Source organism: Rhea pennata, chromosome 19, assembly GCF_028389875.1.
Source record: "Rhea pennata isolate bPtePen1 chromosome 19, bPtePen1.pri, whole genome shotgun sequence".
NCBI lineage: Eukaryota > Metazoa > Chordata > Aves > Rheiformes > Rheidae > Rhea > Rhea pennata.
Genome location: NC_084681.1, coordinates 8809526 through 8833463, shown reverse-complemented (window position 1 = coordinate 8833463; position 23938 = coordinate 8809526). Strand labels below are relative to the sequence as shown.

At 55.2% G+C, this 23938-nt stretch overlaps 1 protein-coding gene across 1 annotated transcript in view; it reads right to left on the bottom strand.

Moving 5' to 3' along the window:
• Positions 1 to 702: 702 nt before the first annotated feature.
• Positions 703 to 23938, bottom strand: part of MGAT5B (alpha-1,6-mannosylglycoprotein 6-beta-N-acetylglucosaminyltransferase B) — a 63168-nt gene continuing 39932 nt past the window's right edge. The window contains exons 9-17 of the mRNA XM_062591622.1: positions 13538 to 13669; positions 12429 to 12562; positions 11335 to 11465; positions 8742 to 8897; positions 7841 to 7987; positions 6891 to 7007; positions 3112 to 3186; positions 2500 to 2768; positions 703 to 1335 (exon numbers count right to left, since the gene is read on the bottom strand). Coding sequence (XP_062447606.1) covers positions 1137 to 1335; positions 2500 to 2768; positions 3112 to 3186; positions 6891 to 7007; positions 7841 to 7987; positions 8742 to 8897; positions 11335 to 11465; positions 12429 to 12562; positions 13538 to 13669 — 1360 coding nt within the window. The 3' untranslated portion in view covers positions 703 to 1136. The remainder of the gene's footprint in view (positions 1336 to 2499; positions 2769 to 3111; positions 3187 to 6890; positions 7008 to 7840; positions 7988 to 8741; positions 8898 to 11334; positions 11466 to 12428; positions 12563 to 13537; positions 13670 to 23938) is intronic.

Sequence of the window (23938 nt, the reverse complement as noted above, 5' to 3'; positions counted from 1 at the left end):
CACGACTTGCCCTCCCCTCCCCTGGCTTCAGTTTATACCCAGCAGCAATTTATCTCCGCTGCCATCGCAGCGAGCACAGCCCAGGGCCCGGGGCCCGCTGGGGCCACGGCTGCCGGCAGCGCCGCCGCGGCCCGGCTGCTCCAGCCCTTCCTGCCCTCTCCTCTCCCGCCACCGGCTCTGCCCTTGGCTCCCGGCGCTCTCCTCCGGCTCCGGCTCCATCTCCGGGAGCACGCAGCGCCCCACCGTCCATCAGTCTCCCGCCCAGTAACTTCGAGGACTCCCCACTGCGGCTCGGGGCAGCTTTTCGCTCGCGGACGCGTTTCTTCTCCGCGCTGTCCCGCGGGTCAGAGCCTGGCGCCCCTCCCGAGAGGATGGGACCGACCTGCCCCTGGGGGGGGGGCCAGCCGCACTCCTCCCACCTCCCTCCTTTGCCCTCAAAAGTGCCTTATGCATCAGTCACCGGGGACGGTTACAGCTCCGCGCGCGCCCCAACCTAGGGCGCCACACAGCCCCCTTCATCCCCGGGGGAGGTGACGGATGCCCCCGGTCCACTCGGCTTCTCCTACGCTTCCCGAGCCACAGGGACCGGCCCGGGGATCCTGCGCGGGGTCCGGAGCTGCTCGTGCCACCCCGCGCCCTGGCCACGGCAGGGACCCTCACATCCCGCCTGAGCCCAGCTCTTCCCAGTAACTCCTCACAGGATCAGGTGTCGTTTTCCCCTTTAATGTACCACTTGTTAGGACTTAAAAAAAGAAAAATAAATAAGACAACCTGGGATGTTTGAAGAGGACGAAAACCCTGAAACTGGAGACTGCTGGTGCCTTGTCCCACTGCCAGGAAAGGGGGAAGGAGGAGGAGGCTCCTACCCACCACCCCCCCTCCCGGCCACCCCGACCCAGCGCCAACGCGGTCCAGGTGGGTTTGGATGGGGAAGGACGATGCGCCTCGAGAAGAAACGGAAAGAAACGTCGGGACATGAGCATCCACAGTCAACCGGCAGACGAAACAGCCCACGGAGTCTGACATCCACGAGTCTCCCCACGGCCGGGACCCGTCCTGCCTCCCGGGCTATTGCAGAAGCTTTGAGACAAAGCCCCTCGTCGCACGCTGTCGCACCACCCACTGCCGGGGCCAAGTCACAAGCAGTCCCTGCACAGAGCCACCTGTCCTTTCCGGTAGTCGCGGCACGGGCAGAGCCGCCGGTACTTGGTGTTGTAGCCGGCACAGCTGAACAGCAGCGGCTCCTTCTGGAGGTAGCACTCGCGGACGTCCTCGGCCACCGCCGGGTAGAGGTGGTTCATCTCGTACTCCGTGCTGTCGCAGGCGATGCTGAGCCTGGGAACAAACACAAGCGCGGGTCAGCTGTGAGCGTCCACCCGCTCTCCAGGCGGGGAGGGCTGCCGAGCGTTTCGTTAAAGGGTTCTGAACGCCGTCCTGGCCTCCCTGGAGGGTTTCCTTCGCCAAGCGGCGGGCTAGCTTTTTGCTGCTTGCACCAGGAACTGCAAGCGCTGTGTTTGGCACGGACGTGAATAGCCGTGATCACCCTGAAGGACCATGCAAGACATGGGCGACCCTTGCAACTCAACCGTGCAATGCAGAGATCACTCCAACCCTCCTGGAGGACGTGGGTGACTCGGGAAATCACACACAGAGCCCAACCATTGCCATCAACGTTTTCACAGTCCTCCCCGACCAACAGACAGAGCTCCGTCTGCTTTCTGCGGGAACCTCCAAGAACAGCTTTTGGCCCCTGGAAGGACACACGCGTTAGACGTAAGCGTGTTTCGGGGGCTGCCGTGTCCACCGCTAGCAGGGATCAGCCAGCAGAGCGGGCTCGGGCTGGCGTCAGCAGCGGCCGCGGAGGAGAGGCAGAAACGCGCGGCGCTAATCCGAGCTTCTCGCTCGCTCCCTCTGATCCGCGCCTGCGTCTGCAGATGGAGCTGGAGCGCCGGAATCGCCCGGGCTCAGCACAGCGCCCGGGCTGCCTCGGCCCCCCTCAGCCCTCTCCGGCAAATTCCCGCCTCAGCCGGCGAGCGAACCGGCGATTCCCCTGAAACGGCTCATTTTAGAGATTGCATGAAGGGGGGAAGGAGCGGAGAGAGCGAAATCCAAGCTCCAGCTCTTAATTTATCATATAAAAACGTCAGGAGGACTCAAATTGCCTGCCTGACCAGCGTGACAGAAATGGTAATATTCGCATTTTAATTGTCCACAGAGCAGCACGGAGCCTGGTGGCAGATTTATACTCTATTAAAACCTCACCGCTGCGCGTTCAAAATGCAGCCTTATAGAGAAAGATATATAAAAGAAAAGGGGGGGGGGAGATAGGGAGCGAGCAGGCGCGAGAGGTAGAGGGAAACGTGCCGGCAGAAGCTGTCGCCAGCTTTGGAGGCCAGAAGCCGCCCGAAGCCGCCGGCTCCTTCCCGGGGGCCGCCGGCCCCGGCGGAGCAGCGGCGTCCCGCAGCCCCGCTCCCCGCCGCGCGCGCTGGGGACACTCACTGCAGAAAGACCTCCTTCCTGTTGAGGAACTTGAAGAAGGTGGGCTCGCAGACCAGCCCGCGCCGCTGGCAGGTCTCCGTGCAGGCGTGCCGGCCCTCGGACACCCACACCTGCAGGGAGCGCGCGGGGGGCCAGGCGCCGGCACCGCCCCGGCCGGCCTCGGGCGACCACACCAGGTGCGTGGCGTTGGGCGCCAGGGCCAGCGGGCTCCGGGGGCTTTGCATAGCAGGGCTCTTGGGCTCGGGAGGAGACAGCGCGGCGCAGAAATCCTGGGCGGGAGAGAAGACGGAGGGGTCAGCGAGCCCGGGAAGGCCCCGGGAAGGCCGGGCAATGGCTCGGGGCGCGGAGCGCGCACCTCGGGGCGCAGGCCTCCCGCCCCGGCCTGCCAGCGCCGACGGGCGTCTCCACCGCGGGAGCCGGAGGCGTCCTCCAGCTCCTCCTCTCCGGCGGCTGCCTCGCTCCCGGCGGCAGAGACGGCCGCGCTCCGCCGCCGCGCCGGCGCCCTCCGCCAGCCTCCCCGGGGTGCGTTTTGTTTCTTTCTCTTTATTTTTTTCTTTTTGGCGGTGCGTGCCAGCGGCCCCGTGGGAGCAGAGCAGAGCAGAGCTGGCCGACCTGGTGCTGGACGTAGGCGTGGATCCGCTCCAGCATCCCCTCGCAGGTGTACTCGTAAGGCAGGTAAGGGTCCACCTGGGGAAGAGGGAGAGCGGCCGTGCGTGAGTGACCGCGCCGCCGCAGGCGGGCTTTCCCGTCCCCGGCGTCGCTTCTCCCGCGCTTCCGCTTCGCGCCAGAGCTCGGAGAGGCCGAGAGAGCCGCTCGGCTCCTGCTGCGGTCGCTCCTCACGAGCGCCGCCGCCACCGCGCGCAGGCGCTGCGGGCCTCGGGCTCGCGGCGCCGTTCGGAAATCTCTGCTCCCGTTTGGAAGAAAGCTAAAACCGGAGGAGGAACTGCAAGACGGAGCGCTTGAGAGAAGCGGGGCGAAGGATTAACTCGGCTTCGACCCGAGCAGCGCTTCAAACAAGGTCATCCCGTTCCGTTTTGGGGTGGCTTTTCCTTCTTTCTTTTGCGGGTTATAAACAAAACCGCTTCGCGGGCAGCCAGTCCCTTCAAAATGAGAATCTGAACCATTTCAGCCCAACAAAGTTTCCACCAGCTCAAAAGATTTTGTTCGGGCCGTTTGCGCCCCGAGCCGGGGGCTGCGCCCGCACGGCGCCGCGGCCCCACGTTCCCACCCGGGCGGTTTTCCCGGGCATCTGCCCGAGCTGCCGCAACCACGGCGCGGTGGAGACGCCACCAGCAGACACTCGCTGCCAGCCGCCACCAGGCAAAATCAGCAACGACAACGAAAAAAACATATAAATAAAAAAAAATCAGTATTTTGTTGCGAGTCCCATCGCTTTACTGCTTCAAACCCCAAAGCAGCGTTTTGTCCTTCCGAGCATCGCGGGTCGGGTCCAGCACGTCCCGCTCCGGCGCCACAAAAAACCCTCCCCCTGCTCGCTGCTCCCACCGCCGCCTCCCCGCTCTGCTGCTATTTATACGCAGCCGGCAGCTCCTTCCCTCCCGGCTCCAGACGCCGGCGTATTTTTAGCTCCGGTTACGAAACGCCGCCCGTCGCCCGGAGCCCGCTGCGGCCCGACGGGCAGAGCCCCCTCCCGCGGGTCTTCTCTCCGGAAGAACTGATTTATTTATTTATTTATTTATTTTTAAGGAACTCTCCCTGCTCCCAAAGGAGAGGTTTCCCGGCTCTCGCACCTTTTTTTCCCCCGTCCTTCGGGGAGACACGAGCGCGGAGGGCGCAGCCCCTGCGAGAGTTACGGCGCCCACTCGGCTCCCGAGCCCGCGGCCGGGCAGAAACGCGCCCCGTCCCGCCGTGGATGGGGCTGAACCCCCCCCCCCCCGGTTGTAATTCAGACACTAAACTCAGCAAACAGAACCCGTTTCACCAAACCCCGGAGAGGCCGAGCCTCCCCCCCTCGGCACCCCCAACGCCGGCGGCGCGGCCCCAGATCCCCCCCGAGGAGACGCAAAAACTCCCGAGCTGCTGCGGGAGGCAGGAGAAGCGGCGCCGGCTTTTCCGCGCCGGGCCGGGGCTAAAGAGCCTCCCGGGCGCCAGGGGAAGGTGCCTAGGAACTTATTTATTTAGTTATTGTTTATTTTATTAATCATCTCCATCGGGAAGCCCAGCATGGAAGAGAGGAATCGGTCTCCCTCCCTCAAGAGGGAGGGAAAAAAAGGAAAAAAAAAATCCAAAAGTCATCGGACAACTAAGTAGAAAAATAATACAGTTGTCTGCCAGCGCGTAACAGCAGGCTGGGAACGCTTTAACCAGCTATTTTCACTGCGATGTTTAATACACCGGTCTCCCAAGCACACTCTGAAATGTATAATTTTCCATTATGTTCCTGTATGTTTGACTGTAATATAATGAAGCCTTCTCCCTTCGCTACACCAGAATATTGGGTCTATCAAACTGCTTGCGCAGGGTCTGCTTTTGACGACGGAAAAAGCTGAAGCCTGGAAAAAATCACTGTACACCCCCCCCCAAAAAAAAAAAAAAAAAACAACACTCCCTCCTTCTCTTGCCTCTAACCTCCGCCCGGGAGAGCCGCGGCTGAGCAAACCCGCAGCACCGCGTCCTCGACCCAAGCTCGGTGCAGACGGGAAACAGAACCACAGTAGTTTGTTCTCCTAACGCTAACGCTGAATTGAAACATTTCGAGGGGAAATAATAATAAATTGACAGAGATTACGCTGCGACACAGACAGATTTGCCAAATACTCTAATAAAAAAAAAAAATGCACCGTTTTTCCCTGGGGAAAGAAAAGGATTCAGCAAAAGAGTTTCGCTGAGCTCTGGTACCCGGCGGCGAACAGCGACATTAAACCGCCCAGCTACCGCTTTCTCCCCCTCCTTTTGCACTACATTTGTTTTCATTTCCTGCTGCAGCAAACATTATTCTGAAGACAAGATACCAAGGGATTCCCGAAGCAAAAGCCCATAATAAGACTCTTAAACTTGTAAGGTAGGTCAAGTTTAGGCTTAATTGCCTCGACAGCATCTCTAACAAAGCAGACCTTTCTATTAAAATAAATAAAAGAGTTGCTCTGAGTTGCTCACGTTCGCTCCTCTCTTCTGTTTCCAGAGGATTTATATAACATCTTTAAAACAGCCGCACAGGCGCGTTAGGGGATTAACCCGGGCCACCGCTTCACGGGGAGAAACACGCTCGTTCTGCCTTCGCTTGCCCTGCCTCGGCCGCTGCTCAGCTGGTTTTTCCCTCCTACCTTCTTCAACCTTTTTTTTTTTTTTTTTTTTTTAATTCACTGCGCAGCGGGGTTTGGGGAAACTTCACCCTGGAGACCCGGGCGCAAGCGTCCATCCCTCCAGGGACCCATCGCGCCCCGCGGCGTTGCTCTCGGGGGCCTTCTCCCCCTCCCTTCCGCGCTGCCAGCGGAGATGCAGAAACCCAGATCCGCAGAAGGCAAAAAGCTCCTGGACGGAGCCGAAGGCGCCGGGCAGAGGCTGCTTTCCCCTCCCTAAAGCCCACGGTTTCCCGCTGATTTCTTTGGGAACGCCGGAAAGGCGCAGCGGGCCGCAGGCGAGGCCCCCGCGCCGCGTCCCCCTCTCCTGGGGGACGCCTCTGCAGGCTCGCGGGGACAGCGGGCCGGGCGGCGCGGCTGCAGCAGCGCAATTACTCTCCATTTAAGTCTAATCGAGACACCGTAACGAACGTGCAAAACCACCACCGCTTTCCTACGTTGCTTCTGCTCCCTCTCTGCTCCTCTCTCTCTCTCTCCCCGGAGCAGCGTTTCTCTCTGCCCCCGCCAGCGCCCCGACGGGGACGGCTCAGCCCGCGAAACGGCGCTTTTCTCCCCTCCGCGGAAAGGGACTTTGGTTATTTGGACGGGGGCTGGCGGCGGGGGCAGGCCGGCGCGCTGCAGGAGCCCGAGCGGTGGCTCGCGCAGCGGCACTCCCAGCCGCGCTCCCTCTTCCTCCTCCTCCTCCTCCTCCTTTCCTTCCCTGCGTCCTTCATACAGAGACCAGTCTCGGGGCCGTTCCTATCGATTTGCTCAATACCAAAAAAATAACGATGAATAATTTAACGGGGGCAACGCAAGGAGGGTCGGTAGCTCTGACTGCACTCGTAGGGAGAGACCCGCAGGGTCTGGCGCTCGCTTCACGCCTCTGCACCGCCTCGACCTCCGGCTCCCGCGCCTCCTCCCGGCCTCCGCGCAGCGGATTCCTGGGGGCCCTCGCGGGCACCGAACCGCCCTGGCGGCACCAAAGCAATGCAGGAGCCCGAGTCCGTCCCGTCCCCCCCCCCCCCCCGCCAGCGGGTCCCGCACTGCAACGGCAGCAGCGCTCGCCCCGGCGCCTTCTCCTCGCCTTACCTGGGTCCTCATGATTGCTTTGATCGCAGCTTCGAACTCCTCCGAGTTATTGTAGTCGACGGTCCACACGTGCGGCTTCCCGATGAAGTCCTCGGCGTAGGGGTGTTGGGAGGACACCTGCGGGACGGAAGCGTCAGCCGTTTGCTCGCGGCGCTGCCGCCTCCCGCTCGCGAGCGCAGGGGGACGGGCTGCAGCAGGCGCGTTTCGTTCGAAAACACTGCACGCAGGAGCACGTCCAAGGAAGAGCATCTCGCCCGAACCCCGCTGCCCGCCGACGCCGGGCCGAGGCTCCAAAATCCTCCCTGGGCTGGGATGCCCGCTTGCCCTTAAAACGAGGCAAAGAGAAAATCCAGGCAGAGTTGCACTGCATTATCCGCTTTATTAATAATAAAAGAGTTAATTTTCTCAACTCTTTAACTTTTTAAAGAGTTCCAGCTTCGTCTAGATGGAACTCACAGCGACAGGCAAGCCTGGGAGGGATTTTGCACTGCTGCAACAACGCAGAGGCCCCAGCGTCCCTCTTATTTTGCAAAATGAAGACAAGGAGCAACATGAGCTCAGGGCTCAGCTTAACGGGGGAGCCTCATCCCCGGGTTTGGGAGCAGGGCCTGGGTGAGCATGGAGCCGCGCAGCCGAGGGAGGACCCGGGGCTGCGTTTTGCCGTTTGCAAAGATTTCCTGAACTGGTGTCCTCTTTTGCAAACCAGCACCCAAGGCAGGGTCCCCTTCGTCTGAACACTCTGGACTGGAGAGGATGCAGAGAACAGGCTGGGGAAAGGCGACCCCCCTTGCAGGTATCCACATTTCTGGAATCGGAGGAAACTTCTCCAGAAGCCTCCAGCTAGGCACTGCTCCTCCCCAGCTGGCCCAAATCAAGGAGCAAAGCGGGGCGGCTGCAGCCCGTCTGCTCGCCTCCTCGCACGCTCCCAGACCGCCGCGCCTCGGACTTGCCTCTCTCGACGTCGGCTTCCCCCGGAAGAATTCGTGGTTAAGGGAGCTGTGCGGAGGGTTGAAACGAGCCTGCAGGAAAACGCAGCCGTTGGCGATCGCCTCCAGCGGGGCAGGACCTTCGTAGGGGAACCCGAACCCAATGAAGAGCTGCAGGAAGCAAACCGCCACGCTGATGAGCCAACCTTGCCCAGATTTCCCGCAGCCCAGGGCTAAGCCCAAAGGAAACTCTCCCCAAAACCCCCCCGGTGCCTCTCTCTGCCGCTCTGGTCCGTGTGCACCAGCCTTTGCTATTCCCTTTAGCTTAAACGGATTAAAAACCTCTTCCCCAGTCCGACTGATGCTATAAGGCCCCCAGCCCCCTCGTAAAAGATAACGGGACGTTCAAGCTAGCGGGAGCTGCGACTCTGCTCGCGGTGGCTTGGCCAGTCATATGGATCCTGCGTGCACGGACAGCGCTTCACCAGCGAGATTCCACCTCAAAAGCATTAGGGGGCTGGTGAAACGGGGTTGCTTCATGCAGACATTGGCTCATGGCCGCCCCAGGTGCGCTTGCACCTCCCATGCTCGCTCCAGTATTCCCATTATCGCTGCTGAGGAACAAAAAAAGCACTAAAAAAAACCAACCCCCCAAACCCACCCACTTAGCAAATTAATTAATCAAACTTTGTGCTCCGTCCGCAGACGGTGCAAGCAGAAACTCAGACACATCTTGATTTGAAATTACATGCTCTGCTCAGCTCCCGAGCACCCAGCCCTGCCGACAGCTAACGCGTCCCCCGCTCCCAGCCCTCGCTTTAATCGGATTTGCTTTCTCGAGGCTCCTCGGTCCCAGCTGCTCGCCTCCCCGTTGTCTGGCGGGGGCTTCGCCGGGGTCCCGCGGCAGCCGCCGGCTCTCGCCCACCTTCGCCTTCCGCAGCAGCTGCTGGAACTCGTGCTGCGGCAGGAGGCCGTGGTTCTTCACGAAGGCCGGCACCTCCGGCGGCCTCTGCGTCTCGTAGTACACCGTGCCGTGGATCTCCATGTACTTGTTGAGGATGGCCAGGAATTTCTCTTTGCCCTAGGGAGGAAGCCGGAGGCGGTCGGCGGGTCGGTCTCCCCCCAGGAGATGGGGGTCGACCCCCCAGGCCACGGCGCAGGGCTGCGGTTCAGCTCCCGAAGCCCCAGGTGGTACAGGGGGGCTGCGCCAGCACCCGAGCACCGCGCCACGGGGAAAACCTCCTGGATTTTCTCACTCGGGTTTTTTTCTATTTTGCTATCAGGAAAATCAGGGGGCATCAATTTTCCTCTCTTGGAGGATGGTTGCTTTTGCACCCTGAAGCACCCTTGCACTTTAGTAATTTCCACGTTGCAGGAAATTTTGCTTCAAAAAAAATACACAGGGAGCCTAATTTTGGCTGCCATATTTTCAACCCATTGCAGCGCTGCAACAGGTCCCTAAAGGAGCAGAGACCAGCAGGGAATAAGGAGGTAGAAAGGAGGAGTTTGAGGAGACCCTACACGTTGCCGTAAAGCCGTTCTGAACACCGTATCTGCGCGCACGGTCACGCATCCCTGGACTTCCCCGAGGCTAAAAGCAAGCGCCGCATACAGAGGGAAGCTGCCGAGCATCTCTCCTTCCCGGCGGGGGGAAATCCTTCCCATTCGGCCTTTCCGGCCAAATAAAACCTCTGCTCCTATTGCGAGCGGGAAGCGGGAGCTCCACAGCAGTAGGAAATGAAAAATAACGGGAAGGGAGGTTTAATCAAACGTTTCGAAATGTCAAAAAGATTCTGGTTTTTAGAGAGCGCGCTTGGTCCAAAGCTTGTAAATAAGCTCTCGGCTCCCTGAGATATCAAAGTTCCCACGAAGCCTTAGCTGCCCTTTCCTTCCTAGGCCTCCGGGGCATGCTATAAGCAGAAGATACGCTTCCTCCTATTTTATTTGCTTCCTCCTATTTTATTATAGGGGACACAGGGTAGAGCGAGCTGCTCCCCCAGGCTAACGTGCAGCATCAGACCTCGGCCCCGTCTCCGGCAGACCTGCGTCTCACAGGTCCCACAGAGCCAAACCCAGCTTTTGTCCCAAACAACAAATTAGCCAAAACATGCAGTTTGGGGGAAGAGTGAAATTGGTCATAAATTGAGGCTGAAAGGATCAAACATCTGTAATGCCAAAGAGGGGAAGGGAAACCGTCCAAGGAAAGCCTTTGGAAAGGTTCACCTTTCCAAACTGACCTAGCTAAGCACCAATCAAACTTCTGATTAACTACGAGAGGGGCAAGAAAAGTGCAACCAAATGTTATAGTTCCCCCAAAATGCAGTTCAGTGGGTTTCCTTTCAATTGAAAAAAAAATCAGGAAAATATCCTTCCATATTCCACTCTCAGCAATATCCCCCCGTTTTCTTTGCTTGGCTGCAAGACCCAAGCTGTGTTTACTCAGCACTAAGGCAGTAAGATGCTGTGGCTTCAGCTTGCTTTGATACTGCAACCGCATCTCTTAGTTGACACAAGCCATGTCGCACTCCCAAAATCCCAGCAGGATCCCAGCTGGCATTAGGCATCGTGGCTAGGGCAAAGCCGGTAGAGTTGGTAATCAGGAAAGATGGGCACAGAATGGGGATAAAACCACCTGCTGCATCAATCTCAGCAGCCTGGGCGGGCCGAGCCCACAGAGAGGCAATTTCAACTGCTGAAAAAACCTTTTCCATCACGAGCAGACATGCAGAGTTAAAGCACAACAGCAGCTCTGTGCAATACAGTACCTGCAGCTGGAACATCCCAGGGTAGTGCATGAAGGGGGGAGGAAAAAAAAAAATAAATCAAGAGACGGTGAGAATTTGCTCCTTTTTAAAATCCTAGAAGGAAAAGGACCCGGCTCACACCAGGTAAGAGAAGGGGGAGTTACAGCCGCTGGCACGACACTCTTGCCCGACACGCTACAGCAGGGCGGTTCTCTCGGGGAGCCGACGGTGCTGTTGGTCCTTTACTTGGTGGCAGAGCAGTTTTGGGACTAGAGGAACGGTCAAAGGCTTTTGCCCCTCGTCTGCTGGCTCAGATGTGGCCTCAGCCCAGATGAGCCCCACGTTGCTAGCACCTGGCTGAGCGAGGGTGAAAGTCCACCTCGTCGGCCCTGATCTCACCCTCTTTCCCGTTTCTCCTAGTAGCTCTTTCCATGTGAATTAGCAGGATAAAGCTCCAACCCCAGGCACCACTAAGGTCCTAGCAAGGGCTAGGACCCACCATGTCAGCCACCACGTCAAGGACAGAGCAAGAGACACAAAAGCAGAAACAAGCCATCAGGAACACATGCAGGAAATCACCGAACGACGGTCATCATAATTAATACGCAATATTATTTATACAGTATCATTAGCACAACCAGCCTATTGGGAGGAAGCATTGCCTACAGAAGAGCACGGGATCGGGTCTCAAGAACACGGGTGTAGCTCTTGCTTCTGATTTTGCCCTGCCTGCTTGGCAGCCCAGGCACCCGCCGCGCCGCTGAGGACACCCACCTTCCAGATGCTGGCTTCCTTCCCGTACACCACGGCCATGTTGCTCACTTTGTTGGACTTGATGAACTGCCTCTCGGTCCTGTTGAGCTCCTCAGACACAAAGCCCATGAAGGAGTTGTCAGGGGTGTGAGCTGTGAACACCAAAGGGAAAAGATATACACGTTTGGATCTGGCACAGAAACTACGGAGGTTTTCCGAGCATCCGGATCTGCTGCAGTTCAGATCCGGTGCACAAAGCTGCCCGTCCTACTCAGCTACTGCCTGGCTGAGCTGAGACTTGGCTTCACTTAGCACTCCCACTCGGGGCAGCTGAACCTGGAAAAGGTCATACACCTCCACACGTAGGTGGGAAAAGTCCAAAAAAAGCAGTAAAATCAAACCAGCAACCAAGGCAGCTTTGGAAAAGGTTGGTTCAAGGGAGGTTTTCATCTCTCTGCCTTCAAGCTCAGATCTCTCTCTATCCCCAGAGCGTGGTTTTCCTGCCGGGAGGCAATGCCCCGTGGGGCACGCAGAGGAGGGCTGAGACTGGTCCCCTGTGGATGCGGCAGCTCGTGCTGCAGCCGGGTGAGACCCACCACGCATCCCGTTGGACACCTGCTGCCGCACTTGGGCTGAAGCAAACCAGGCTCCAGAGGAGTCCTGGAGCATACAAGAAAAACAGCAAGAAACCCCATCGATAGCAGCTAACACAACATAAACTTTGCGATTTGCTCGAGGGGCTCTTTAAAACTAAAAGGCACTTTTAAGACTGTCAGCTGGGTTATATCCAGCCAGGAAGAAATGTTTGAGTTGCCAATGGGTCAGCAGGCTTGTTTCAGACCAGCAAGTCTCCTTTCCACTCCGTAGCTTATCAAATAAATCTGAACCACTGAGCTGCCTCTCGCCTCTAAATCCAAGCTGCCCTTTTGCCAGAGGAGCGGGTCTCAGCTGAAATGAAAGCACGCTTCGCCTAGGGCAGGAGGGAGCACGCAGGGGCAGACCCCAGCGGGCGGCACCATCCACCCATCGCCTCCTCGAGGTGAGGACCTCCTTCTGGGAGCGACGGCCTCGCACGGCCACCGCGAGCCCCCGGCGCGGCCCCGTTCCCCGCTTACGGAACATGGTCATGAACTGGGTGGGCTGCAGGTTCCAGTAGCCCCAGTTGGTGCGGTAGCCGCGCAGCGTGGCGTACTCCTCGTGGTTGTAGGCCGGCTCCGTGCCAAAGGTGTCGATGACCCGAACGCGGCAGCTGGGAGAGGAGACAGCACCGGCGTTACATCCTGTGCCCACGCGTCCCCCCTCCCCTGAGCAACACGCAGCTCAGGGCGCCGCACTGCAGGGGACCCGACTGGAGAACCTCCCGCTACTCCAACAGAGACTTTGCCCCTCAGGAGACCTCCTATTTTAGGTCTTTCATCTCCCCAATGTTTTTGAAAATGATGCATCTCATAAGGACTTGCTAATGCTTTCCCCAATATCCCAGGAACGCTGAGGCAGGCATTACCAGCACCAGACCAAGGAGAGAAGGGGAACATCAAGCCAGGGAAGAGAAAAACAAGCCAAATGTGAGAGCAAATGCATTTATAATAAAAGCAATAACACCGCTTGTCATTTTTCTCTCTAATAAAATTGTGTAGGATAGTGGAAGAGATGGGAAAAAACATAATAAATAGCAGGACTATCAGTGCTAAATTAAATCGCATATTTTCCCAGCTGCTGATATACCAGGGGATGATGACATTTGTCTTGATGCTGAAGGAGCCAGGGATGGGGCTCTGCTTCTTGAAAACACAAAAGCATCTTGCTTCCTTCTGTGGCATTCCAGCCTGCACCCACAGGCTCCAAACATTATTTGGGAGCACGCATGGACCCGCAGACACATGCTGGGGAGGTTCTGCTTCATCCACAGTCTGCTAATGAGTTTTTGTCTGAACAAAGTGGTTCGTGAGGCAGCAACCTCAAGCTGTGTCAGTGGGGCTGCAGCATGGATGCAGCCCAGTGCCAGAGGACCAAAGAGCTTCAGCTGTGCTCAACCTGCGTTGGAGACCTGCAGATGTGGGGGAGCAGCCAGCAAGGACAGAGGGGCATTTGCAGGTTGTGCAGCCTGCTGCTGATGGATTTTGCAGCATTTCTGGTTGCCCTTTGTCATTCAAGGTCATTAGCAGCCATCTCGGCTTGCTAACGAAAAAAATGTAATGTAAGAAAAGGGGGTGGCTTTGCTTACCTGTATTTCTTAAAGGAGAGCCCCATGTGCTGCTTCATCTGCTGGAGACCATGGTAGTCAGTGTAAATCAGGTCAAAAGGCAAAGGAATCGTCAAGGGACAGTTCCCCCGTCCTGGAGGTACCCCTAAATTACTGGGGAGAACCAGGAATGACTGATCAGCTCCCTCACACCATAAAAGCCCCATCACCAACCCAGCAACACAAGCACTCTTTTCGCTGCCAGAAAAATCATCAATCTGCTCCCATACACCTGCCTTGAGCCCCCCATCGCCCACGTGCCCTGGAGACACTGGGACAGCCTTGCTCCCCCCATCCTTCCCCGGCAAAGCTCTCCGATGCAGCGCTGGACGAGGCCGAACTTCGACGCTGCGTCACCTCTGGGGGCGAAGACGGCTGAAGACAGGGCTATAGCTTTTCCTCTCCACCTCCCTGGGCTCGGGCTCGCCAGCCCAGCCTGCCTGCGCACAACACAACCTCTCGTGCCAAAGACACCAGATTTCATTTGCTCCCTTTGCAACCACATTAGCAACTCTTAGTCATCCCACAACAGGCTTGTGCAGCCACATCCCTCCCCTCCTCTCGCAGGCAGGGCTCCCCGCTCAGCACAGATCTTCCTGCCACCCTTCCACTGCACACGTGGATGCACCATTTCTGTTACTCCTGTCCTTGCAGGGTCTGACGGCTTCCTCGAGGACCCTAAGAGCCTCCTCCACTTTGGAGGTACTGTCTACTTGGCCGTTGCACAGATTTCAGTAATGTTTCAACTTCTTGTGTCATGGCTGGAGCCAGACTTGAACCTCGCGGCAGCCTGATACCAGGTCTCTCTGAGCACCACTGCTCTGGCTTTCAGCCAGTTCCTTACAGCTGTACTCGAGCCCTCTTCCCCTAGCAGCGTATAAAATGCTTTATGGAAATCCAGATAAACCAGATTGACTGCAATGTTTTTATCGAGATCATCAGTTACCCTGCCGCCAGTGCAATATGTGATTAATCTGGCATGATACGAAGCTGGTAAACCTGCGGCACGTCTCGTTCCGTTTTCCATTACCTCTGTGAACTGATGAATCCGCCTTTCCAAAGCTCTTCCATTAAGTGTATCACTGATGCCAGCCTGACAGTCCATCTGCTTGTCTGGACCATGTTTCCTCTTTCTCAGAAAAATCCATGACACTTTCCAACTTAAGCAGGTGTCTTAAAAATCCTTGTTACATATACCTGTGGTTTCTGAGTCCCAAGTTCACTCAGGAGTACAAATGATCCGTCCCTCAGTATCAGTGTTCTTGTAATTTCTTCCTCTTAGACATTGTAATTCCGTCAGCTCACTCCCATTTTACTACTCCACTCTCCTCCAAAGACTGACAGCGACATCCTCATAGAAAACGGAAACGTTGCATTCACTTGGTCCATCCGGGCTTTGCTCTGCTCCCACTGTGTAACAGCCCCATTTCCTTCGTAGCTCTTTTCTTCTAACAGGGCGGAAGAATTCGTCTTTCATTTTGAAAGTCTGAGCTCAGCACAGTGAAATTTCTCCCTCAGCTCCTGACTGCTAAGATGCAGCTTTTCTTACACGTCCATCTTTTGCATTTTCTTCTGGGCTCTTCACTTATTCCTAGCATCTATTTGGAGATGGGAACTTATCCCACACATCCCTATAAGTACTTTTCCTTTTCTTAGGAATACGAGATCCAGTTAGTTTTTAAGTTTCCAGGTTCTTGAAGCCCTCACACTACACGACTTCTCTTACTAGTTCTCTTACTGCATTTACCCCTCTGAAATTGGGACTCCTCTTTACAGCCCTTCTGGGTTTTTTTCCCTGTCACTCAGTGAAACTAGAGTGAGTCTGTGGTCACGCAGTCCACGGGTCCTTTCTCTGAGGAGCATTTCTGAAAGGTCTTCTTCCCTTGCCCAGACCTATGACCGCATATGACATTTCGTGCATCGATCCCACGGCTGTTCAGAGAGGACATCAACGCTCTTCCACCTGAGCAACAGCCCAATTATACCGCTATCAGACACATTTGCTCTCCGATCTCTCACTAGCCCTCACCAACACCATTAGGTGCCAAAAACACTTCAGATATGACTAGCATAATTAGTTGGCCATTATAGACATGATACAGGGCTCTTTTCTGCTCCTGGCCACGGCTCCCTCAAGTGGCTTGCAAGCCCTGGAGCGCTGGACACTAAGACTGCAGTTGGCCTGGTGCACAGGAGAAAATCCTTCTTCTCCCAGCCCATCCCAACCTGAGAGCCAGGCAGACCAGTGAAGGGCCATCCTGAATCACGGATATGACCATGCCAAGCAACTCCTGAGAGCAAGTAAATGTGGAACTACATCACTCACCAATGCCACGAAAAACACAGATTTTCAATTTAAGGCAAAGAGCAGCATTTGCAGCCGCCTCACTGCTCTTGTCACAAAGAATATAAGCATCAGCTCAGGGCAGATCAGGCTGGGTCAGCCGCAGGCAAAACCAGCTGCAGTTTTATCACTTTTATGGGCAATTTTACACGAAGCGGTTGATTGGGAAGATGACAGGAATAGAACAGCTCTCACCTCCAAGAGCCACCGCAGTAAGATAAATAGAGGAACAAAAAATCCCAAACCTCCTTGGGAAGCCGAAGTGGTTGCTCAGAAGGATTACATCCCCATAGCACCAAGGAGGAGACGTTGCCTGGTGGCTAAGAGGTGACTTTGGAAGCGCCTCCTCACACTCTCGACATGCCAGCAGGCAGGACGTGGTCTCAAGAGATGCAGGCTCAAAGCTCGGCTCTGCCATGCCTTTGTGGCATGGCCAGGTAAATCCCTTTGCCATACCCACTTGGTTGTGCCCAATTAACGCAAAGCCCTCGATGGCAGGGACGGCCTCTTCGGATGAGCAAACGCAATGGGAGCCTGGCCTCATCTAAACGCAGGTAGCCGGATGCAGCCCCTGACAACATCCAAATACTCTGTGCTCCAGAAATAAGGTGCTACTTCAAATAGTATTTGAATTTTGTAATAACGCAGGATATGGAAAAATAAGCCAGGGCCTGGGGAATCCCTGCTCTGAGGTGTGGTGCACCTGGGGGCTCTGGGCATCACTGGCTCTCTAGAGACGTGGCTCTGGGCGGCAGATCGCGAATCAACTGAAGTAAGGTCACTCTCTGCAAGGGGAAAAGCCAGCAACCTGGGTCAGGAGCGAGGAAGAGGATTTTTTTTTTAATGTCAGTTAAAATTCCAGAGATTTTATAGAGATATAACAACAAATATCACATTTCTTCAAGTACCTATTTTTTCCCTCTGCGGACACGCTGTCCTCAGTGATCAAGAACGCATACATTCAACAACTCCAGCAGTGCTGCTGCTGGAGGACGAGCACCTATTTCCTCACACCCCGAGTGCAGAGGACGCGCAGCACCTTGCACTCTGCTCCATCAGCAGAACTGCTGCCTGCAAGCCAGGCCTCCACGCGGTCCTGCAATATCCCCAGGGCTGTCCTATGTGTTCAGACCTCGGGTAACCTCGCCAGGTCCACTCGTCCCAGGATACCCATCCGCAGAGGCAAACCCTCTCTGTGTTAGAAAATCATCCATGATTTTAGAAAGCCCTAACCAGGCTTGACAAGGCACTACGGGAGACAGCAATCTGCACATCTCATACCAAAGCTTCCAAAAACTCTCCGGGGTTACACGTAACAGGACTGACTCTCCTGTTTCCCAGTTCGTCGCCGCGCTATGCCGCACGTCCTCTCTGCTGGCATTTCCTACTTGCCAGATCAGTTCATACTCCCAACATCCAGGCTGCAACTAGGAGTAAGTCTAAAACCAACACTAGAGCCTTTGAAGCAGAGCATCTCTCCGCATTTATCCCCCTCCATCCTTCCTAAACACCTTTTAACTGCTGATTTTAGTATTCGAATCATGCAAACCATGGCTGTACCTTCCGGGTGGTGGGATTTTTTTCCTTCCTTCTTATTTAAGCATTCTTTATTCGAGCTTTCATCATTTGCCAGTTAAGTCAACTAATTTTCTACTAAACCCAATTTCACTCATGGCTGGAGTGAAATTTCCATGATTTTTCCTCGTGCCACGTACTATTAATGGCGCTTGAAATTATGCAAATGAAACTGATGAGCACAAACGCCTTTTTCGCAGCAAGTTTAGCCACGAGATTTGTTTTGAAAAGCTCTCGGTCCCTGCGCTAGCTCTGAAAAAACTCCCGCCCGGCAGCGAGCAAAGGGCGGCAACGCGCTCGCGCGCCCCGCGGCTCGGTCCGGTCCCGTCCCGTCCCGCCGGCCGCGATCAGCACGGCAGCGCTGCTAAAGCTCGGCTCTCGCTTCCGCTCGCGACGTACCGGCCGGAGCGGCGCTGGCTGCCGTCCTCCCCTTTAAATCAAGCAAGAGCCGTGCTCGCCCGCAGCGCCAGCCCTTTCGCGCCGCTCTCGGCCAGCTGCCTCTAACAGCTGTGCCCACTCCAGAATAAATCTACAGCAGCTTCTTGTCCTGCTATTTCCCCCTTAGAGGTACTTTAATCAACCAAGGGACCCATTCCCTTCCTGCGCTTGGTGAAGCCTCTCTGAATACAGATGACTGCAGGGTTATCTTTACATCCCATCGACCTATTTTCAAATTAACCCAACTTTTCTGTCCAAGTTATCCCTTCCCCAGGCTGGAAAAGTCCAGCACTAAATTGATCTCATGGGAACCTGCTGACAGAGCGGGCCAATATCCTATAATACATCTAATCGCGTCTCGGCTGCCCGCCTAAGCCGTCATCAGCGAGCCGGAGCGTGGCAGCGGAGGGGGAGAAGTGCTGCGTGCCGAGCCTGCAAAAGCAGATGTCTTCCAACACTCGCCTTCCTCCTCCTCCTCGCAGCAGGACTCCCCAGCACTGAGAACAGCAGAGCAAAAAGGAAAAAAAAAAAAAAAAAAAAAAAAAAAAAAAAAAACAGCTAAAGCCACTTCGGGGTTTCGGCGCCTGCTCTCCACGCGGCCGACGCACACGCGGCGTGTGCTGCTTCCTGCAGAGGAGCAGTCGCCGCCCTGACCTTCAACACCCACATCGAAAAATTTGGCTCCCGTTTCTAGGAAAAGCCCATAGACTTGTCACCGACTTTCCAATGACTTTTTTTTTTCTTTTTTAATCAGCGAGGGCGGTATTTGGGCTGTCCCACACAGCCTGCGGTCTTAGGGGCACACGGCGGAGGAACAGGTCTCGATTTTTGCAGGGCACAACTCTCCAGCACGGGCTTGCGGGGGTCCGCCGGCCCAGCTGCCTGCACCTTCCTCTCCCTCACACCTGAGCCTTCCTCCAGTACAGAACCTGGGCTGACTCCTTTGCCGGTTTATGCCCTCTGCTCCTGCACTACCATCTCCCTCTGCTTCTCCCCGTTTCCAGGCACGGTGCTCTTACTCACCGGGGCTGGACCCAGCTGCACAAGCAACTTAAAATGCAAAGGGGAGCCTGAGAGACAAGCAGCACCTGCTGCATGGTCTTGGAGCCCGGATCTTCTTCCTGCTGGAGAGGACCTCAAAAGCAAGAAGTTTTAAAGAATTTATAGCATTCATATGAAGCCTTCTGCAGTGCTCCCTGGGCACCCAAACCCTTTCCAGCCCATGATCGAGGCTGTATGATGCAGTCGAAGCAGGCTGCGGGCGAGGTTTGGCAATCAACCCACTCATTCCTGAGGTTTTCCTGTGCCATGGCAGGAAGCACGCTCACAGGCGCCCGGAAAGACGGCGGCACTCGCCGGAGACGCTCGCAGGAAACGGCAACACCACGTCCCTGCTGCTCCCCTGAGCCCAGCAGAGCCTTGCGAGATCCCCTTCCACCGCTGGCTGCCCGAGCGGGCATCCTTCGCATTTCTCTGGGCCACAGAGATAAGCCACAAGGAACAGAGAAGGATGCTCACGTCCCCGAAGCAGAGTGAAACCCTACGGAAATTGGGAGGCAGCCCTCCTCCGGCGCTGGTGGCAGAGCTGCAACCGGGGTGGGCTATCCGGTTGAACTGTCACCAGCTTTGCCAGAGCCTCCAAAACGATTGCTCCCTCGTCCCGGCTCCTTCCCCGACCTCTCCAGCTCCGGGAACTCGCAGAGAGGGTCGATGCTGCCTGCGCACAGAGCACAGCCCCTCCGCGCGCCTGCAATAAATTACACAGTATTATATAATAAGTGTGGATAACCTCTGTAATAAAGCTGGGGTTTTGACAACGGGCAAAGAATCCAGCTCCGTGAGTCATCATTTGGCTCCAAAATAAACATATTTCATGAAGAAGCGCAATTTAACAGCTCAGTAATTCCTACTAATTTATGCACCTTCCTCTCTCACAGGATGAAGCCCTCAAAAGTGGGAGAAATCCCTCCCTGTCACTCCTCGCAGCTTATCTGCGGTCCTCTTGTGGGAGCTGTCAGCAAAGCTGCCTCCCCGCAGGAGCTGGGAAGCTGCTGTAATTAAAAGCAGCTGCTTTCGCCATTGCCCCGACGCTCAGGGCTCTCGTTTCGCCCTACCTGGCTTTTCGTTTTGGACCTCCGTGGCTGTGAGAGGCCAAACGGAGCAAGAGGGCTCGACTCTGAGCTCTAACCAACTGCAGTAATTAGCGGCGTTCAGAAACTCTCTCTGCCTCACGCACGGCTGCAGCAATCGGTTCTTTCTGCTCAGAAGCTGGGCAAATAATCAAGCACCCTCCTGGGGAAGGCAGTTAAACATCTGGGCTAGTCCAGCTAGCGGCAGAAGCTGAGCGCGGCCCTAGCTGCATTGAGCTGCTCCATAACACCTGCAGCAGCTCAAAATAAAGGGATATTTTTAGCCAAATCTTCAGTGAGTGCAAGTAGAGCTAAGCTGATTTCCACCAGCTAATGTCCTGGACCCCTGGTTACCCATTGCCTAAGGTATTTCCAGTGGAAACGTGTCCTGAATAAACATGGACTGGAGAAAACGATCCTGCTTAGACACACAGTTGGGCGCACAGCGTTTGTGCAGCCCCTTGGGTCAGTCTTTGCCACCTCTCCCTTTGGAAGGGTTTGCAGCAGTCGAGTACCTGCAGTCGGGGAAGCATCCTCACCTCCCAGCAAGCCCACGCAACCGGCCGCTGTTGCAACTTGCCCGGTTGCAAACCGTGCTGCCAACTGGAGAGCAAAAGCTTGAGCCTGGGTGTTGCTCTGTTTTTCCCATGAACAGATGCAAGACAAAGATGGCTTTTATCTGCCAGAAAATAATTGGAAATGCCTTCATCTGGACATTGTGTTTCCGTTTGAATGGCCCCTTTTGTAGTCTGAGTACACCTCGGCGGCTGCAGAAAGCACAGGAAAATAGCAGCTATAATTAAGTACGTGCCAGACAACGCGACTAGAGCCCTGGGAGCAGGAGTGTTCGCTGGGAAGCTCCGGAGCAGCATCTCCTCTCCTCTGGAGCTCCTCCGTGCTGCTGTGTGGAGCAGAGCCCTGTCCCACCACGGCACCTGACTCCAGCCCAACCACGCAAGCCTCCATCTCCTGAACCACACACTGACCACCACGAAAAGTCAACACTGCAAACCAGCAAGTAAAGGTCTGCAAGTATGGGATATAAGCAGCTGCTTAAAATTAATTGCCTTGCCAGGGCCCATATTACAAGTCCAGAGCCTGACACCAGAGCAATTAAACTCCAAGAGCACTTCGTAGAGCCCTGAACCCACGAGGCATCATATTCCATTTCCTTCGACTTTCTGTCCTTCCTTATGAGCAGTTAATTTTGAGGGGGCAATTTCCAAAGCACTTTTCAAAGTCACCGAGATCAATACTCTGAGGCATGTTAGCAGCTTGCAGAATTGCACTCCACTGTTGGAGGAAGGAGGCGACCCAGTGAGGCCATGGCAGAGGAAGGCCACGCACCCAGGCCTGCACACATCCTTCCTGCCGGCGAGGCTCACGGCGCCCAGCCCAGCTGGCTGTGCAGCACCAGCGCTTGGGAGGAAGGGATCCGTGCACCGTGCAGCCAGCAACTGCTGCAGCTCTTGTGCCAGGAGAGCCACCACTCCTAACACACTGCTGGTGGTCTTCCAATCTCCATGGCTATGCTGCCTCATTAACAACCCAGCTCAGGTTTTCCAGGCAGCCTTCCTTTTCCATCCTCGCCTCTCTCTCATGCCGAGCAATTCACATATGCACGATGGACTCGGTTCTTATTTCCCTGGAAGTGCCTTTCGGCTACCAAAGCCACGTCAAGGGCCTTCAGCAAGAAACAAGCCTTCATATTCAAAGCCAGTGGGGTCCCTTCCTGGACTAGAAATGCTGCCTTCTTCCCACTGTCCCTGTACACCTGGCACAACATTTTCAAGGAAGACAACTTGTAACTAATCAGTTCAGCTCAAGGCTTTTGCAGCTAACTGCAGCAGGTATTACAGTACTGCTAACGAATGCCCAGCAATGCTTTGCATCAGCCACCAGAAAATCATGTGTTTCACCTCCTGCCCATCAAGATGCATCAGAAGGAAGCTACCAAATTCACTGAGAAATGCAAAAGAGGACAAATATCTGTAGTTAGTTCAACCAGAGGAGAAGCAGCCTCTGATAGGACATAGCAGCACAATTCACAGGTTTTGAAGCTCCCAAGAAAAGATAAGAGAGATTTGTCATCTTCCTTGCAATTCAGTAGCCCCTGAAGTTCATTGGGAAGTACTGCCTTTGAAATACAAGGTATGGCCAACCCAGAAGCATCTGCAGTCTGGGCAGGCCAGGCAAACAGCAGTGGGGAAACACGGAGAAGTCAAAGGATGAGACTGAGGGCACACAGCAGGCCAGTGGCATGGTGAGGAATACAATCACCTTTCCTGGCTCCCGGCGCAGTGACTTCAGATGTGACTGTGTGATCTTTCCTCTGCAAAAGGATGAGTGATTTGATGAAGACCTGAAGCCCATTCTGACTGTCCCACAGAAAGCCAGGGCTGAGCTCAGTGGATCTCACAGGGGTTCCAGGCACTCGGACAGCCACTCACTAAGCCGTCGAGCAAGTCTGCAAATCCTCAGAGTTCTTTATATTTGCTCAAAATTAGCACTCATCCACAAAACCACCTGGGAAAGCACAGTTTAACACCCTGTGCTATTTACTATTTGCAATTTGCCATCTGCTCCTCTCCCAGTTAGAGTATTATCCTTCAGGGGACAGATGCAATACAACACGATTTCAGCTGACCAGCATACACCGTCATGCTCCAGATCCCACAACCACACGTGTGGACTCTTTTCATTTCCAACCCTTAGCAGGGTCCTGTCGAGCACCCAGATGCCCCAGCACGGACCAGAACCTCTAACTGCCAGCTTCTTGGGTCAGATATGATCTTTCCTACTGGCCTGCATGATCCCCGGCATTTCAGATCCAATCCTGACCAGCGCCTCCGGGCACTGCTGCATTGCAATCAATATACACACTACTAATGAACAGCTCTTAGATAACTATTGGCTGAAGTGTAGACATGCAAACCTTTTAGTGATCCCTTGCCAATGATCAATACACATATAAAAACCAGCTCAGAAATTTGGAGAGACAAAAATCAAACTAGGAGAGAGGCTATTCTGTGTTGAATAATTTATGGGCACCAGCTTTTCAGCTGTGAAGGCTGTGCTGAGCAGGAGAACTTGCAGCTCCAAGGCCTGGAAGGAGCAGGGGGCTGCCAATGAGAAACAAACGAGAAGTGGAAGCAACACTCTGCATTTCTGGGGTAAAATATCCCCAAACCTAGAACTTGAGTTGCTTATTGCTAGGCTGCAACAAGACCCAAGCCCCTGTGAAAGCTGGTGCTGTTAGAGAGGCTTTGTCCAAGTCACCAGCGCCAACATCTGAGCTCCTCCCAGCCCCGCCTGTGACATGGACCTCATCACCACCCATGGTGGCTGGGACCCATCCACTTGTGTCCTCAATAGCCAGTGGATGGCCCTGTGCACCTCTAGCCTAAAACAACCTAATCTGCTGTCTGTCATTGACTGGGCAGCTGTTGCATGAGCAATCATACTTAAGTACTTGTGGAGGTACCTCTGGGTGTTAAAGATCTAGGTTGGACTGCCACTTGGCCAGCATGCTCAACAAGGCCACAGAGGAGCCAGGAGCTCCCTCACCAAGCAATTAACTATTAGCACAACTCATTATTAATCAGCAATGTTCTGTTAAGCCTCCTCCTTGCCTGTGGCAGTGCAAAGACTTATCCCCGCAATCCTCAGAGCCAACATCTAATGCTGCGTCGACCTGACAGCAGGGACATTTCCAAAATATCTCCTCCTTTACAGATATTCAAAAGCTGTCTGCACACAATCCTTGGAAATGTGTTCTAGGTGACCCTGCAGGGAGGTTGGAGTAGTTGATCTCCAGAGGTCCCTTCCAACCTCAACCCTTCAGTGATTCTGTGACAGGGTCGCAAGCAAAGTGACAGATCACTGGCATCTCCCAGC